Here is a 14207-nt window from a genome sequence, read left to right as displayed (position 1 = left end):
CCTACTGTGGTCCCGACAATCACTCATGTGATAAATACTTCTCTGGCTTCAGGAACCTTCCCGACCACTTTCAAAAGGGCTCGGGTTACACCCTTGCTCAAAAAGCCCTCACTTGACCCAACTCAAGTTGAGAACTATTGACCAGTGTCTCTTCTACCTTTTTTATCCAAAACTATTGAACGGGCAGTATTCAAACAGGTCTCAGAATTCCTCTCAGGGAATGACCTCCTAGATCCATATCAGTCTGGTTTTAAGAGTGCCCACTCTACTGAAACGGCTCTTCTGTCTGTAACAGAAGCCCTAAGGTCAGCTAAAGCTGCAGCCCAATCCTCGGTTCTTATCCTGCTTATCAGCTGCCTTTGACACAGTCAACCACAGGATCCTGCTATCCGCTCTCTCAACAATGGGCATCTCGAGTAAAGCACTCCTGTGGTTCAAATCCTACCTCTCGGGGTGTTCCTACAATGTTTTGTGGCAAGGACAATTATCCTCCTCCCACTGCCTCTCCACAGGGGTGCCCCAAGGCTCAGTGCTTGGGCCTCTTCTCTTCTCAATTTACACCACCTCACTGGGGTCGATCATTCGCTCGCACGGCTTCTCTTACCACTGCTACGCAGACGACACGCAACTCTACCTATCTTTCCCGCCAGACGATCCCACTGTCTTGGCGCGGATCACGGACTGTCTATCAGACATATCTGCATGGGTGAAGGCTTGCCACTTTCAACTAAACCTCTTTAAGACTGAACTCTTGGTCATTCCAGCCAAGCAATCTATCCACCATAACATCAAACTACAAACTGACTCCGCAACCATCACTCGAACCAAGGTGGTGAGAAACTTGGGTGTCATGATTGACCGGCTGTCCTTTTCAGACCATGTTGCTACTGTCTCTCGGTCATGCCGCTTTTCTCTATACAACATAAGGAAAATCAGGCCCTACCTCATTCAGTACGCCACCCAGCTTCTGGTACAGGCCATGGTTATCTCTTGCATCGACTATTGCAATGCCCTCCTAGCAGGTCTCCCAGCTTGTGCGGTGAAACCCTTACAAATGGTTCAGAACGCAGCAGCGCGTCTGGTTTTTGATCAGCCCAAAAGGACTCATGTCACTCCATTACTCAGTGACCTCCACTGGCTCCCCGTGGCCTCCAGAATTAAATTCAAGTCACTAATGCTTGCATACAGAGTGACTACTGGGTCTGCACCCATCTACCTAAACTCGATAATACAAACATACGTTCCTTCTCGGCCGCTACGCTCCTCCAACGAACGCCGCCTGGCTCTGCCATCCCTTCACACAAAGCAATCCCAGCCACGGCTATTCTCAACTGTGACACCACGATGGTGGAACGAGCTACCAAACGCCATCAGAGCAGGGGCGTCCCTCTCTAACTTCAAGAAGCTCTTGAAAACTCATCTCTTCAGAGACACACTTCCTCTAACTCCTAACCTCTAACATGCACTTCCTGTGCTCTTCTTCTTCTTCTTCTATCCCCTACAATGATCTTGTATTGATTGCACTTTTTGTTTTGATTGCACTTTTTGTTAACTCTTACTTCCTTCCCTAGTTATCTACCCCATTGATGTGATATGTACTGTGAGCTCTTACTAGTATTTATTGCTGCTCTTACTAGTATGTATTGTCAGTTGTAGATCTGTAGTTGATGCTCTGTTGATGCTTGTATGTTCCTCAAATGTAAGTCGCTTTGGATAAAAGCGTCTGCCAAAAGAGTAAATGTAAATGTAGTACTTATTTATTTGTTACTAGTAATTATTCCATTAGTTACTAGTAAGAATTACAATGTTACTAGTATCTTTTGGAATAATTACTAGTAACGAATCAATAGATACTAGAAGCCTATCTAAATAGTAGTATATATTATTTAGATGCGGATGTGTCTTTATTATTTCCTCCATTAATCAATTGTAAAGATTCTGAAAATAGCGAAAAATGTTGTAACAATTACTCAGAGCCCTAAGTGACACCTTCACAATGCTTGTTATGTTAGTCCAAACCTCAAAATGATTAAACTTACATTAAAATAATCAAAAGGAAAAGCAGCAAATCTTCACATTTGCGAAGCTAAAACCATGAAATGTTTTTATATAAAAAATTACTTCAAGAATGACCAAAACCAATTCAATTTATGTCTGTCAACAAATGTATTGTCTGTACTTGTACAAACTGTTGGTATGTTTAATTTATAACAAAACATCATATTGTTAAAACCTTTGCGTTTTGTGTGTAAAAATCTTATTTTGTAAAGTACCTAGTAACTGAAGCTGTCAGATAAATGTAGTGAAGCATACACAACATCTCCCTCTGAGATGTACTGGAGCAGGATGTGGCATGAAAAGTAAAGTACAAATACCTCGTACTTAAGTAAATGTACTTAGTTCCTGTCCACCACTGGGATGCAGTAATATATTAAATATCATTTCACACATGAGCTACATTCACACGAGTTATATTTTCCCCTGTGCCACAAGAAGGTCAGCAACAAAGGTGTGGCCCCACAAGGTCAGGGGCCCCTGCTGTCAGAGCTTTGTGTAAATAAATGAAGAAACTTTTCTGTATGGCCGATAAACGTTTCTTGAGTGATTTCTGTATCCGAATTCCTTCTAAAAACGTTTTATATTCCTGTAACATTCTCGGATTAGTTCGTGCTCATCGCTTTTATTATTGTCTTATTGTTTCAGTAAGCACATCGTACGCAATGTACAATCCTGAGTCAAATTCCTCGGATGTGTACACACACCTGGCAAATAAAGCTGATTCTGATTCTGGTCGCGTGGATGAAATCTTGCTTGTGTATCTACTCTTTGTTCGCATCGCGCACTCACACTGCGCATGCTCCGTAGGTCTCCTTCATTGTGCCCTGTCCCTCTGCTAAGCTACGCTAGCTGTCAGTCCGCCCAGCAGCATCACGCCAGGGACACTCAAGGCTCTGCAAACTCCCCTTACAAACACATTTGCACGGGTAAGAAGAACCAAACAACGCTAGTTAATGTCAAATACAGCTATGAGCTTTATAATACCTGTATGATAATGCACGTTATTAATTCCTTCTTTGATAACGGTACGTTTCTCTCCAAGGTTAGCCACACACCTAGCATGTTCAGCGATTTAGCTAACGGTCTGTTATGTAAGGATGTTTAGCCTTGAAATGCACAGTTTAATCCTTGCATTGTAGGTTTCCTGTGTGATAGTACAGAGATATAAATAAATAAATAAAATAACTTACGTTAGCTACGCATTTAGCAACTTTATCAGCTGCGTGTGTGACTAGCTGGCTGCTGAGGGGTGTGTTTGTGATGTGTTTGTGATGTGTTTAGGGGGACAGGCAGAGCAACGTTACTATGAACACGAATATTAACATTTAGCCGGTGTCTGTCTGTCTGTCTGTCCTATCCTTTTCTTTCTAATGTTAGTTAGCTCAGTTAGCTTGTTACTGCAGCTCACACTGCAGCTAGCTAGCTGTCAAACCCCCCACACCTCTTTCACTGGCCCATCTGCTGTCCTTTGTCCCCTAATAAGAGCTGCACCAACCTTTTGTTAAGGCAGAAAAGATTGTCTCTTAGTTGTCTGTCTTTATTTTTTAATTGGGAAGCTCCATCTCTTGCAGATTTGTCCTAACAGCAGCATCACCAGGGCCCATTTTTGTATTTTTTTATTTTTAACAACCTTGAGATATGTTGAGACCTTTTTGTTCTGATGCTTGAACATCTGCTAGCTTAGCAATTTCTGTCTTTCTGTGTACATTTCTGCACACATGTATACCAGGTTAAATTTATTTTTTGTTGCTTGACTCTGTATGTGCCACAGTAGCTTCTTGTTGCAGCCAGATGCTGAGACCATTAGTTATTAGCTCCCCAGCTGCCTGTAAAGGAACAGCTTGTTCCCTTCTGCTGGAGCTCCCAGGGAGACTTGACTGTTCAATTAAATGATAGCTATTGTATTGTTTGGTGGTATATAACTGATTTTTACCAACTGCCTTCGTTGAGAATGGGCTTTGATAGTGGTGCAGCATCCTGGAAGACTCAAAGTCACAGTCAACTTTATTGTCAATTCTGCCATGCACAAGGCACACAGAGGATTAAAACGATGTCTTTCATGACCCATTGATAATGCAATACAAAAATACGACAAACTCCAGTGCCAGAATTATCTAATATAAATAATTGTCCTCAGTGCAAAGGTGCAAATAGGCAGATAGAAGCAGTTTATTTTTTAGTTTTGTGTTTTGTAGTTTTTGTTCCTTTGTAGTAGGGTTGGGCGATACCAAAAATGTTATCAGGATAAAAAACCTCATATTAGTGTTACAACGAAATGAAAATTGTTGGCCGAAACCAAATATAAAGAAAAATACTGCCGATTACTGAATAATTACATTCACATTTTTTCTATTTATTTTGCCAATTTTTACCTCTGCATAAATTAAATAGTCAAAATGTGCTTTTTACTCATTGTTTCCCACGGGATTTGGAGAGACTGTGGTGGGTGGGTCCGAGGCCCAACAGGGTCCAGTAAAGTAAATTACATGTGTCCATTTACTTTTAATGGACACATGTAACATGTGTTATACTTTCTGTGAATATAATCCAATTAATCTTATTTCCATACTTTATAGACACCTTATTTTGAAAACCGAACAAAATCCATTATACTTGCGCTAAATTGACACTGACACTTTAAAATGCTCCACACTGCCGACATGTCAATGTAATTGTTTGGTAAAATTTAATCGGTCTTTTGACTTATTAGGCCGAACACCAAAAGGGCTTTTTTTGCTATTTTTGGCCGATTAATTTCGGTGGCCAACAATTCGGTGCATTCCTACTTCGAATCATTTGATATCAATAATCATCAGGATAAATGTCAAATTAGTATTTCTTGCAGTTTAGACTTTTGGGACAGATAGCGGGGAAAGTGTTCAGCCTCCCAACAGCCTGATGAGTGGAACTTAAATCAGTACAACACCTGTGTAGAAAACCTGCTTTCTGATCACATCACTGACTTTTATCTTCTTCAGCACGATGGCTGTCCCTCCTTCATACTCAGACCTGGGCAAGGCTGCCAAGGATATATTCAGCAAAGGCTATGGTGAGTGCTGTTTTAGCCCAAAGAGTAAATTATTAACTGTTAGGAATTCCTGAAACACAGAGCTTCTCCAGCGTTCACATAATGCATTGATGAAAATGTTTAATATTGGTGGCAGTAAAGGCAATCTGCAAAGCAAACGATAGAAACGGTTACCTAAAAGTTTATAGCACAGCATATTCTAATGTAATATATGTTACTGGAAAATGAACTGTGTGATCGTTAATGGGTAGGTTAACCGGACAGGAGTGGGTGTGTTTCAAACCTGATCCACCATATACCATAAATGAGTTCTGCTAATTGATTTAAAACACTGCCCACTAATGCCTAATGCACCAAGAGACATTAAAGGGAGACTCAAAGACCTGCATCAGTTATTCGATCAAAAGAAAATCAATTATTTAAAAAATTTTATGTTATAGATTGGGCCATTTGTTTTTCTAAGGGGGTTTCCTTATTCGAATCAAGGGTCAGGGTTTGTACAGCCCCTTGAGTCAAATTACGATTCTTAATTGACTTGACATCGCACATGTGTTGATCCCAGCTGGAGTCGTTAATGTGAAGATGTAACAAGGCAGACTTAAAACACAGACCGGCCATCAGGCATCAAAGGACTACTCCAGAATTAAAGGTCGTCTCATCTGCCCACCGCCTGTCAGACGAACACCAGAGAAATCTCACTGTCCACATAAAGCACAGCTCGTTTACCTCCATGTTAGTCGCCAGCATAGAAAAAGAAGACAAAGCAACCCGGTCAATTTTCAAAGAGGGGCGAAAAAATATTCAATAACCTTCAGGAAGTACTAGTGGCCAAACCAGACAGAGTCTCATAGACTTATACTGTGAAAGAAGCGGCTGTAAAACGGTGGATAAATTGTGTTTTTGGCATAACAACCCTGGGTAATTTGATCTACTCGGTCTAAAACATTTAGAAAGTCGCACGATTATCATTTTACCCCCATTCAATTTAGCGGAGGGCTAAACCGGAGGTTATCCAGCTCACCAGCAGATGTCAACACAGTGGAACGTAGAAACCCAATTAATTGGCGGTGTAACTGCAGAGCGATGTATAGACCAAAACGCACAGGTAAAAATGCTCACAGCAGCGTGACTATGTAGGTAGACGACGCCGTAGGCTGCACCGTAGACTCGACACAGAAGTATAATTTGGCCTTTAGATGAGAATAGAATTGCCTTTATTGTCAGTGCGTCTAAAAACCATACAATGACATTTTGAGGATTAATACTACCCTAACATGTTTTCTTGAAATGTGAAGCTGCAGCCAGCCAAGAACATTAGCTTAGCATAGCATAAAGACAGGAAACAGGGCAAACAGCCAGCTTGGCTAAAAAGAATAAACAAACATTGGCATGTCACCACTTCTAAAGCTCTCTAATTAACATGTCATACCTCTTCATACAAAAACTGAAAGATTTCCAAAAATGTTGAACTATTCCTAAATATTTGTGTATTTGATTGATTTTCTTTTATCTGGCTAATTACCTCTAACACACAACTCTGTCTTTTGAAATCCACCAGGCTTTGGTGTTGTGAAGCTGGACCTCAAGACCAAATCACAAAGTGGAGTGGTGAGGAAACCAGTTTTGTTTGTGTTTAACCTGCTGTCATTACCTGGATGCTTTCTGCACGGCCCACCTCCCTGCCGTACCTGTCTTACCTGCTGCACTCTCTAATCCCATCACTGCACCAGTACCCCCAAGATAAAACCGCTCCACACACCTGAATAACTCACCTCCTGAATCCTCTAACCCTGAGCTTGAGGATTTCTAGGTTGACGAGCGATGCTTTGCTGAAGCTGTGGTTTGTTGTAGAGAAACATGACAAACCTGTGTTTGTTCTGTGGCCTGTCTGTCTCTCTACCTGCCTTTCCTAACCGCTGCTCTGTCTCCATGCTGCTGTACTGGACTGCTCGCGCTCTAATGTAGATGGTAAGATCGGAGTCAGAGCTGACAGCTATTTATTCTTCACCATCATGTTGTTTCCATGTTTCCACATTGTTCTTCTATTGTTTTTTATATTTATTCATACAGCATGAAAATCAGTGTGTCAATTACTGTCCACGTTCTGTCTCTTCAGTCTCATTCAGAGCTAACGTTTACTTGTGAATTTTATTTCTTTGTGGAGAATTTCTGTGAGTCTAATGTGTCGGTCGTCCGTAGTTTAGGGCTACATTTTCATTATCAAATAATCTGCAGATTATTGTCTTGATTAATAAGTTTATAGTTTGGTCTAAAACATGTCAGAAAATAGTGAAAAGTGGCCATCACCAATAAAGCCCCAACCCTAATTTATAAATACTATAAAGAAGTTTCCCTAATTTATCACATTTAAATTGCCATCCAAACTCAAATTTTCCATAATGCAGGAGTGCAGGTTGCTTTTCTCCAGCTCCACAAAGTTGGAGCCACACTTTGCTTGGTCTCGCGGCATTTGCAAAGAAAAATGGCGCAAGATCAGTCAGCTCACAGTAGGATCACGCAGGTAGAATGACTTGACGGCGCCGTTTTTATTCCTCGCCCTTGCAGTCGCCTGCAGCTCAGGTTAGACTATCAAGTCTGCGAAAGTCAGCCGCAGTCATCTCAAACTCATTTACTCTTCTAAAGACTATAGTGACCCTCTGACTTGTCCTCCAGCGCCACCATGAGGTTGACTTTTTATGTCTTTAAATTAAATTAAAATATCTCCACAGCCATTGGATGGGTTGCTGTGTTCCCCAGAGGATGAATTGTAATCACTTTGATATTCTGATGTTTTATTTTCTAGCACCATCATCAACTCAAAATTGTCCAATACTTTTTATGACCAAGTGCCTGCAAAACTAAGGACATTCCCATGGTCAGGGGTGCTTTGCGTTTATTGCTAGTTAGCTAATGGTTAATGATTGCATGCTAAATCGGGAGGTGCTAGTTTACTGGACAAATACAGGAACTTTTTTTGCACCTTTGTCTGTATTTTTAACCATATGTGCTTTGGCTTTGTCACAGTGACATTTAAGAGTTAGTGCCTTTAGTTGTATCATAATTCAAATCCAAAAAGCAAAATTTTTCAAACCTACTGGTGTGTTTTTCTGTCCATCACATGTTAATGTTGTCTTGCATGGATTAATGTTCAGGATGTCTGGTTGTCTCACAGTTGCCTGTCAGATGTCTTGTCTGATATGTACAGTGTTATACGCATCTGATATTTCTTGTTTTATTTCTAAACAGTTAAATAATAGAGAGCCTTAGTCCCTCCCTTCTGCTTCCGCCCCATGGGACCACATTTCGGAAAAAATATGTATGGTAGTCAACGTTGACGACACCTTTTGTTTAATCGTCTTTGAATTGTGTCCCAAATTACACACATGATGTTTGTCAATTTAAAGTTTGTAAGTCAAGAAAGTCTAATTTTGTCGTAAAACAGTTTTTAGTGAACTCTCATCTCGCACAATATACGTCACCAACATGTTAGCGCTGTAATGCTAAGCTAACGGTCATTGTTTGCTTGCTCCTAGCTAGGCTACTTAGCTATGTTCCAGGCACAGACGTTTCTCTCCTGATGTGTTTAATCCAACGACTCCCGGTCTTTTCATAACATCATCTACTACACATGGAAGCTCTTTGACATTAGCTTCAGTGACGTTAGCTTCAGTCATTGAGAGAAACGGTTATGACTAGAGCTGCAACGATTAGTTGATTAATTGATTAGTTGGCAACTATTACACAAAGTGTGAGCTATTTTGATAATCGATGAATCGCTTCATCTTGGGCTTTGAGAAACACTGATCGACATTTTTCACAATTTTCTGGACCTAAAAAGTAATCGATTTAATCGAGAGAATAATCATCAGATTAATCGATAATGAAAGTAAAAACGTCACATACGCGACTTTTGTGTTCTGTGGTCTTTCTAATTATGTATTTTTATTACATCAACAGTTTTACGACAAACTGAGACTTTCTTGACTTTCAGTAAGTTATATTTTAAATTGACAAACGTGTGTAATTCAGGGCACCATTCAAACGGGATCAAAAACATTAGTTGTCTCTCGCCGTTGACTACTGGACATAGTTTTTCTGAAATAAGGTCCCATGGTGGTCCAAAGGAAATGGAGGGACTCAGGCTCTCTATAGTTAAGTTGGGTCTATTCTTATTTTTTCTCCTTGGTTTTTCAGGTCTCTCTTTTTTTCTGCAATAATCTACACAAACCCAGTTCTTCAGTCCATTATTTTAACACACTTTGGCTGTCCGTTATTATTTAGTGACTCTCGTATACTAATAATTTGTCCTCCTGATCATCTTGCAGGAGTTCAACACATCTGGCTCCAGTAACACAGACACAGGGAAGGCCTCGGGGAGCCTGGAGACCAAATACAAGATGAAGGAGCTGGGTCTGAGCTTCAACCAGAAGTGGAACACAGACAACACACTGGCTACTGAAGTCACCGTGGAGGACCAGGTGTGTGTGTGTGTGTGTGAGAGCAAAGTGTTTTGCAACTGATGTAATTACGTTGTTAAAGTCTGGAATGTGGTTAAAAATGAACTTAAATTATTACTTTACTTGCAGCTGACTCAAGGACTGAAGGTGGCCTTGGACACGTCTTTTGTACCAAACACGGGGTAAGACTACATGTATGAATGAGTGATACCTTTTCCTTATGTGGAGTACATGAAACATTAAAGGATGAACTGTGGGCCAGGTCTGGTGGTATGGAAAACACTAACGTCAGAGCACAGTGGAAAAAGCTCCCACTAGGTTCTCTGTTTGTTAATAATTAGCTGCTGTTTCCACGTTTCTCTGAATGGCCTGAGGAGTTAAACGACTCACTCATCTCTTTTTAAAACTATGTGACATTAATGTATGGGAATAATAACTTCCTCATGTATTTTTTTCTTTTTCTTTTATCTAACTGGAAAAAGCTCACAAATGTATAGTTTAATATGCAATAACGTCTTATTTATTTTCTAAAACAGCTGCTCACTGCAGTTTTTAATCAAATAAATAGTTTTTAGACAGCAATGGAGCTTTGTGGCTCAGAGGAAGAAGATTATCAGGCTGTGATACATTCATTGTTAGTTTTGATCTTTTCACGAGACAATAATAATATCGCCACTTATACTTTAAAATGACAGTATAAATAAATGAACTAACATTTAACCCTATAAACTAATTTTTCAGTAAGAAGAGCGGCAAACTGAAGACGGGCTACAAACGCGACTACGTGAACCTGGGCTGCGATGTTGACTTCGAGGGTCCCATCATCCACGCCGCCGCTGTGTTGGGCTACGAGGGCTGGCTGGCCGGCTACCAGATGGCCTTCGACACGGCCAAGTCCAAACTGGCCCAGAACAACTTCGCCCTCGGGTACAGGGCTGGGGACTTCCAGCTACACACCAATGTGTGAGTACTCCAGTGATTTTACACATCGTATACAGTTTATTAATCATAGGGAGTGCTTATAATGTCTCCTGTGGCTCTGCAGGGAGAAAATGATGATCAGGGTCATTTATCTTTAATTTATTTTATTTTATTTTTTTAAAGCTCCCATTTTTGCTCTGGGATTAAAGAAAATATTTTAGCTGAAAGCATGCACGGCAAACAGAAGAGACTGGTATGAAAGCTTAAAACATGAATGTATTTTATCTCCAGTACCAATGTTTCCCAATGTTTTTGGCCTTAAAACAAATCAGGGTCCACTAGTTGTGAACAAGTTACAGAAAACCAAAGACAGATTATTTTTTTTTGGGGGGGGGGGGACTCCTAAAACAGTAAATTACAAGAATTGGAGGAAAGTCTGAGTCTCTGTTCTCCAGTATTTAAACATATAACAAATCTTACCTAATATTACCAGGGCTGTAATTAAAATGTTGAACCTGAACGTTTCTGAATTAGCTTTGTTTCTCTCTCAGTAACGATGGGACCGAGTTTGGCGGCTCCATCTACCAGAAGGTGAATGACGAGCTGGAGACGGCGGTCACTCTGGCCTGGACCGCCGGCAGCAACAACACTCGTTTTGGCATTGCTGCCAAATACAAGCTGGATAAAGACGCCTCTCTGTCTGTAAGTGCTCCAACTGGGCGACTGTAGCTCAGGGGGCAAAAGGTCGGTGGTTTCCACCCCCGGCTCCCCTTGTCTGCATGTCTCGGTGGCTGTACCATCGGTGTGAATATGTATGAATGAGTTGATTTCTGTTTCTGGTGGGCAGCTGTGCATAAATGTGTGTGAATGGGATGTAAATTTTTGAGTGGTTTGAAAGACAAGAAAGGCACTAAATACAGATCATTTACCATTGGTTTACTGCGCTGTTTGATTAGGCAGGTGCTTTGTTTGCTGTTTAGTTTCATGTCTCATCTTGTTTCCCCCCGCAGGCCAAAGTGAACAATGCTAGTCTGATCGGAGTAGGCTACACCCAGAGCCTTCGACCAGGTACCATATTTTGTCTAAGGTCAAAACTGTATCACCCACATTCTTGAGTACAGCAGAGTATCTTATGTTACAACTAAGAGTTGGGGCTAAAAGTTTCTAACTAAGAGTAATAATAATAATAAGAAGTAAAATTTTATTTAAAAAGTACTTTTCAAGGTTAAGCACAAAGAGCTTTCCAGATGAAAAGATTTACTAAATAATTTTACTCAGTTATCCAGCTGATAATTTAATGGAAACTTTAGAACAAAATTGCGGTCTGATAAACACACGTGGTTTGATGAATAATTCTCACAGACAGCTGAGATATTTCAGGGTTATCAGAGCTGCAAACTGCATTTCCCTAACGTTCAAATAGTGGATATGGGGATTATTGGTCATCCGATTGGATGCTTTATTAACTCAGCTGCCATCAAAATATGCATTATAAAACTTTATTATTATAATCTACTACGCATGTGTAGTAGAAGTATAACCTGTTGGGAAAAATGCTTTTTAAACCTTATTTTGAGGCAAACTTTTTCAGCAGTGTTTTTCAGATTTTATTGCTGATTCTAGACATGCTTTTTTTATGTCCCGGTGGCCAGTAAAAGTGCAGTTCTCTCCCCATTCATTCAGATAGGAGCCTGGTCTTTTTAGTCCGAAATAGCTGCCCTGAGGCGTTGCCAAGATGGCTGCCAAGTGGCTGGACTTGCCTATGAGGACTTAGGAAGTACTGACAGAGAAGTGATTTAAATGCCAATCAATCCATCTACTGGTTTTCCTTCATACTTTGATCAGCATCACTAACACACAGCAATTTAATTATGTTCTAATTCTATCATTTTATTTAGGGGTTGTACCAGAACAGGTTTACATGTTTCATTTTCAAAAAACACCATGTTTTTGTCAGACTGCTCCTCTTTTCACCCTGTGTGATGAACGCTCTGTTTTAAGAAGCACCTTACTTCTATTCAATCTTTGTTGAGAGTTGTACATGTGTGCTGCAGCTCAGTGTGTTTCTGTACAGGTGTTTTTGAGAGCGTGTCACACTAGCCGGTAGGCGAGCATTATGACGTGTGTTACATGACTCAGATAGGTTACAAAGTATAGGCTGGACTACTGTGGAGCTGTTTTCTACCAGTCCAGGAGCAGTGTTTTCTGTGGGAGATGGGAACTCTCTTTGGGGTGGACTTTGGGCTTTTTCGCTTTGAAAACATGTTACATGCACAAAAAAGAAATGCGTAACACAATACAGGAAAAAGAAAAGACAAAAAGCAGAACATGAGCTCTTTAAATTTGAACCTGAAACCTTGTTTTGTGTCTCTGCAGGTGTCAAGGTCACCCTCTCAGCCCTGATCGACGGGAAGAATTTCAACGCCGGTGGACACAAAGTCGGCATGGGCTTCGAGCTTGAGGCATGAAGGGGACAACTCAGACCCACCAACGAAGAAAAAACAAAAGCCTGAACCACATCACCCCCCCCTCCCTCTCACACAGTCCTGTAGCTTCTCTCTGGACTCTCCTTCACACTTCCCCCTGTTTTCATGAGCGTTTCTGACAGTAACAGTCGAGTCTCAGCATCATGCTTAAACACCCCCGAGAGGCGTTGTGAGGTTGCGTGTTGATCCTGACAGTGACGGCGCGTAGTTGTGGATTATATTACCATTTTTATTAAAGTGATTTATTTATTTCCCTGTAGGTCTTGGATGATGTAGTCGTTGGTTTACATGTGTAGCTCATTAAAGCTTCTGTATTCAGCTCGTTCCTGCCTTCCTAATAGCATGTGAGAATGAAGACGTGGATGCAGAGCTGAAGGTGTATTTAAGGCTTGGTTAAAAAATGGTGCTGTTATGTCTATCTATTTTTTTTTTTCTTTTTTTTTTTTTTACACTTTTGGCTGTGTTGTTGCAATCTGTGGACTATTTAATCCATATAAATGTTTTGATACAACACATTTCATGAACATATGACTGGATTATTGAAGCACTGGTGGTTGAAGTTGACTCCTGCATGGACTTAAAGAAGGATATTTAAAAGTGTGAGCTTGCATTGCTTTACAGGAACAATGAAAGTCTGGTCAGATGCTCCTAAATTATGTTTTAGTCCTTTTGTGAGTTCTCAGTTCGGTAGGTGAAATCAATGTAGTGGAATCTTCTGGATGTAGTTAGTTTGCATTTCTACAATATTGTTTTCATCTATCTGTCTCGGCACAGCAGTCACAAAGAAAGTGAGAACATATTTGCATCTGCTTGTTCCGTCCTCGTAGGTATCTCAGCTGTTCAGTGGCACCAGGCGTCTTAACTTGATGGCCAGCTGTTTCCTCATGTTGCTCGGGGGCTGCACTCACTGCTGTCAGTGCTCTCTTCTCGTAAACAACCTACACTCCTCAGATCTGTACATAAAATACAGTTGATTGTCCTCTAAGTGATTCCAGTCAAAACACTTAATAGGATTATGTGAAAGGTTGTTGTGTCCCACATGACTATCCTATTTCTTTTGGCAATCATCTAAATGTGTTGTCATGATTAAGAGGCTCATTTTTCTTTGTCACAGTACCTCATTTTTTTTCCATGTCAATTAAGGGAATTCTAATAATTAAAAAAAAAAATTAAACTGTCTGAACGTTGTAATTCTTTTGTCATACAGATATGGTGTAAGAACCGAGCATGAAGGTTGTTTGAAGAACAGTTAGCGAC

General features: G+C 40.6%; 1 protein-coding gene across 1 annotated transcript; it reads left to right on the top strand.

Moving 5' to 3' along the window:
* The first annotated feature begins 2844 nt into the window (after positions 1-2844).
* Positions 2845-14129, top strand: LOC123979458 (voltage-dependent anion-selective channel protein 2-like). Its single transcript, XM_046063380.1, has 9 exons — positions 2845-2984; positions 5037-5107; positions 6645-6694; positions 9412-9564; positions 9673-9725; positions 10285-10506; positions 11016-11166; positions 11475-11532; positions 12841-14129. Exons 2-9 carry the CDS (start codon positions 5041-5043, stop codon positions 12930-12932), a joined length of 846 nt encoding a protein of 281 aa, XP_045919336.1. The 5' UTR covers positions 2845-2984; positions 5037-5040; the 3' UTR covers positions 12933-14129.
* Positions 14130-14207: the final 78 nt, after the last annotated feature.

This window comes from Micropterus dolomieu, linkage group LG11, assembly GCF_021292245.1.
Source record: "Micropterus dolomieu isolate WLL.071019.BEF.003 ecotype Adirondacks linkage group LG11, ASM2129224v1, whole genome shotgun sequence".
Taxonomy (NCBI): Eukaryota; Metazoa; Chordata; class Actinopteri; order Centrarchiformes; family Centrarchidae; genus Micropterus; species Micropterus dolomieu.
Note: the sequence above shows the minus strand (reverse complement) of the source record. Positions and strands in the feature narration are given on the sequence as shown.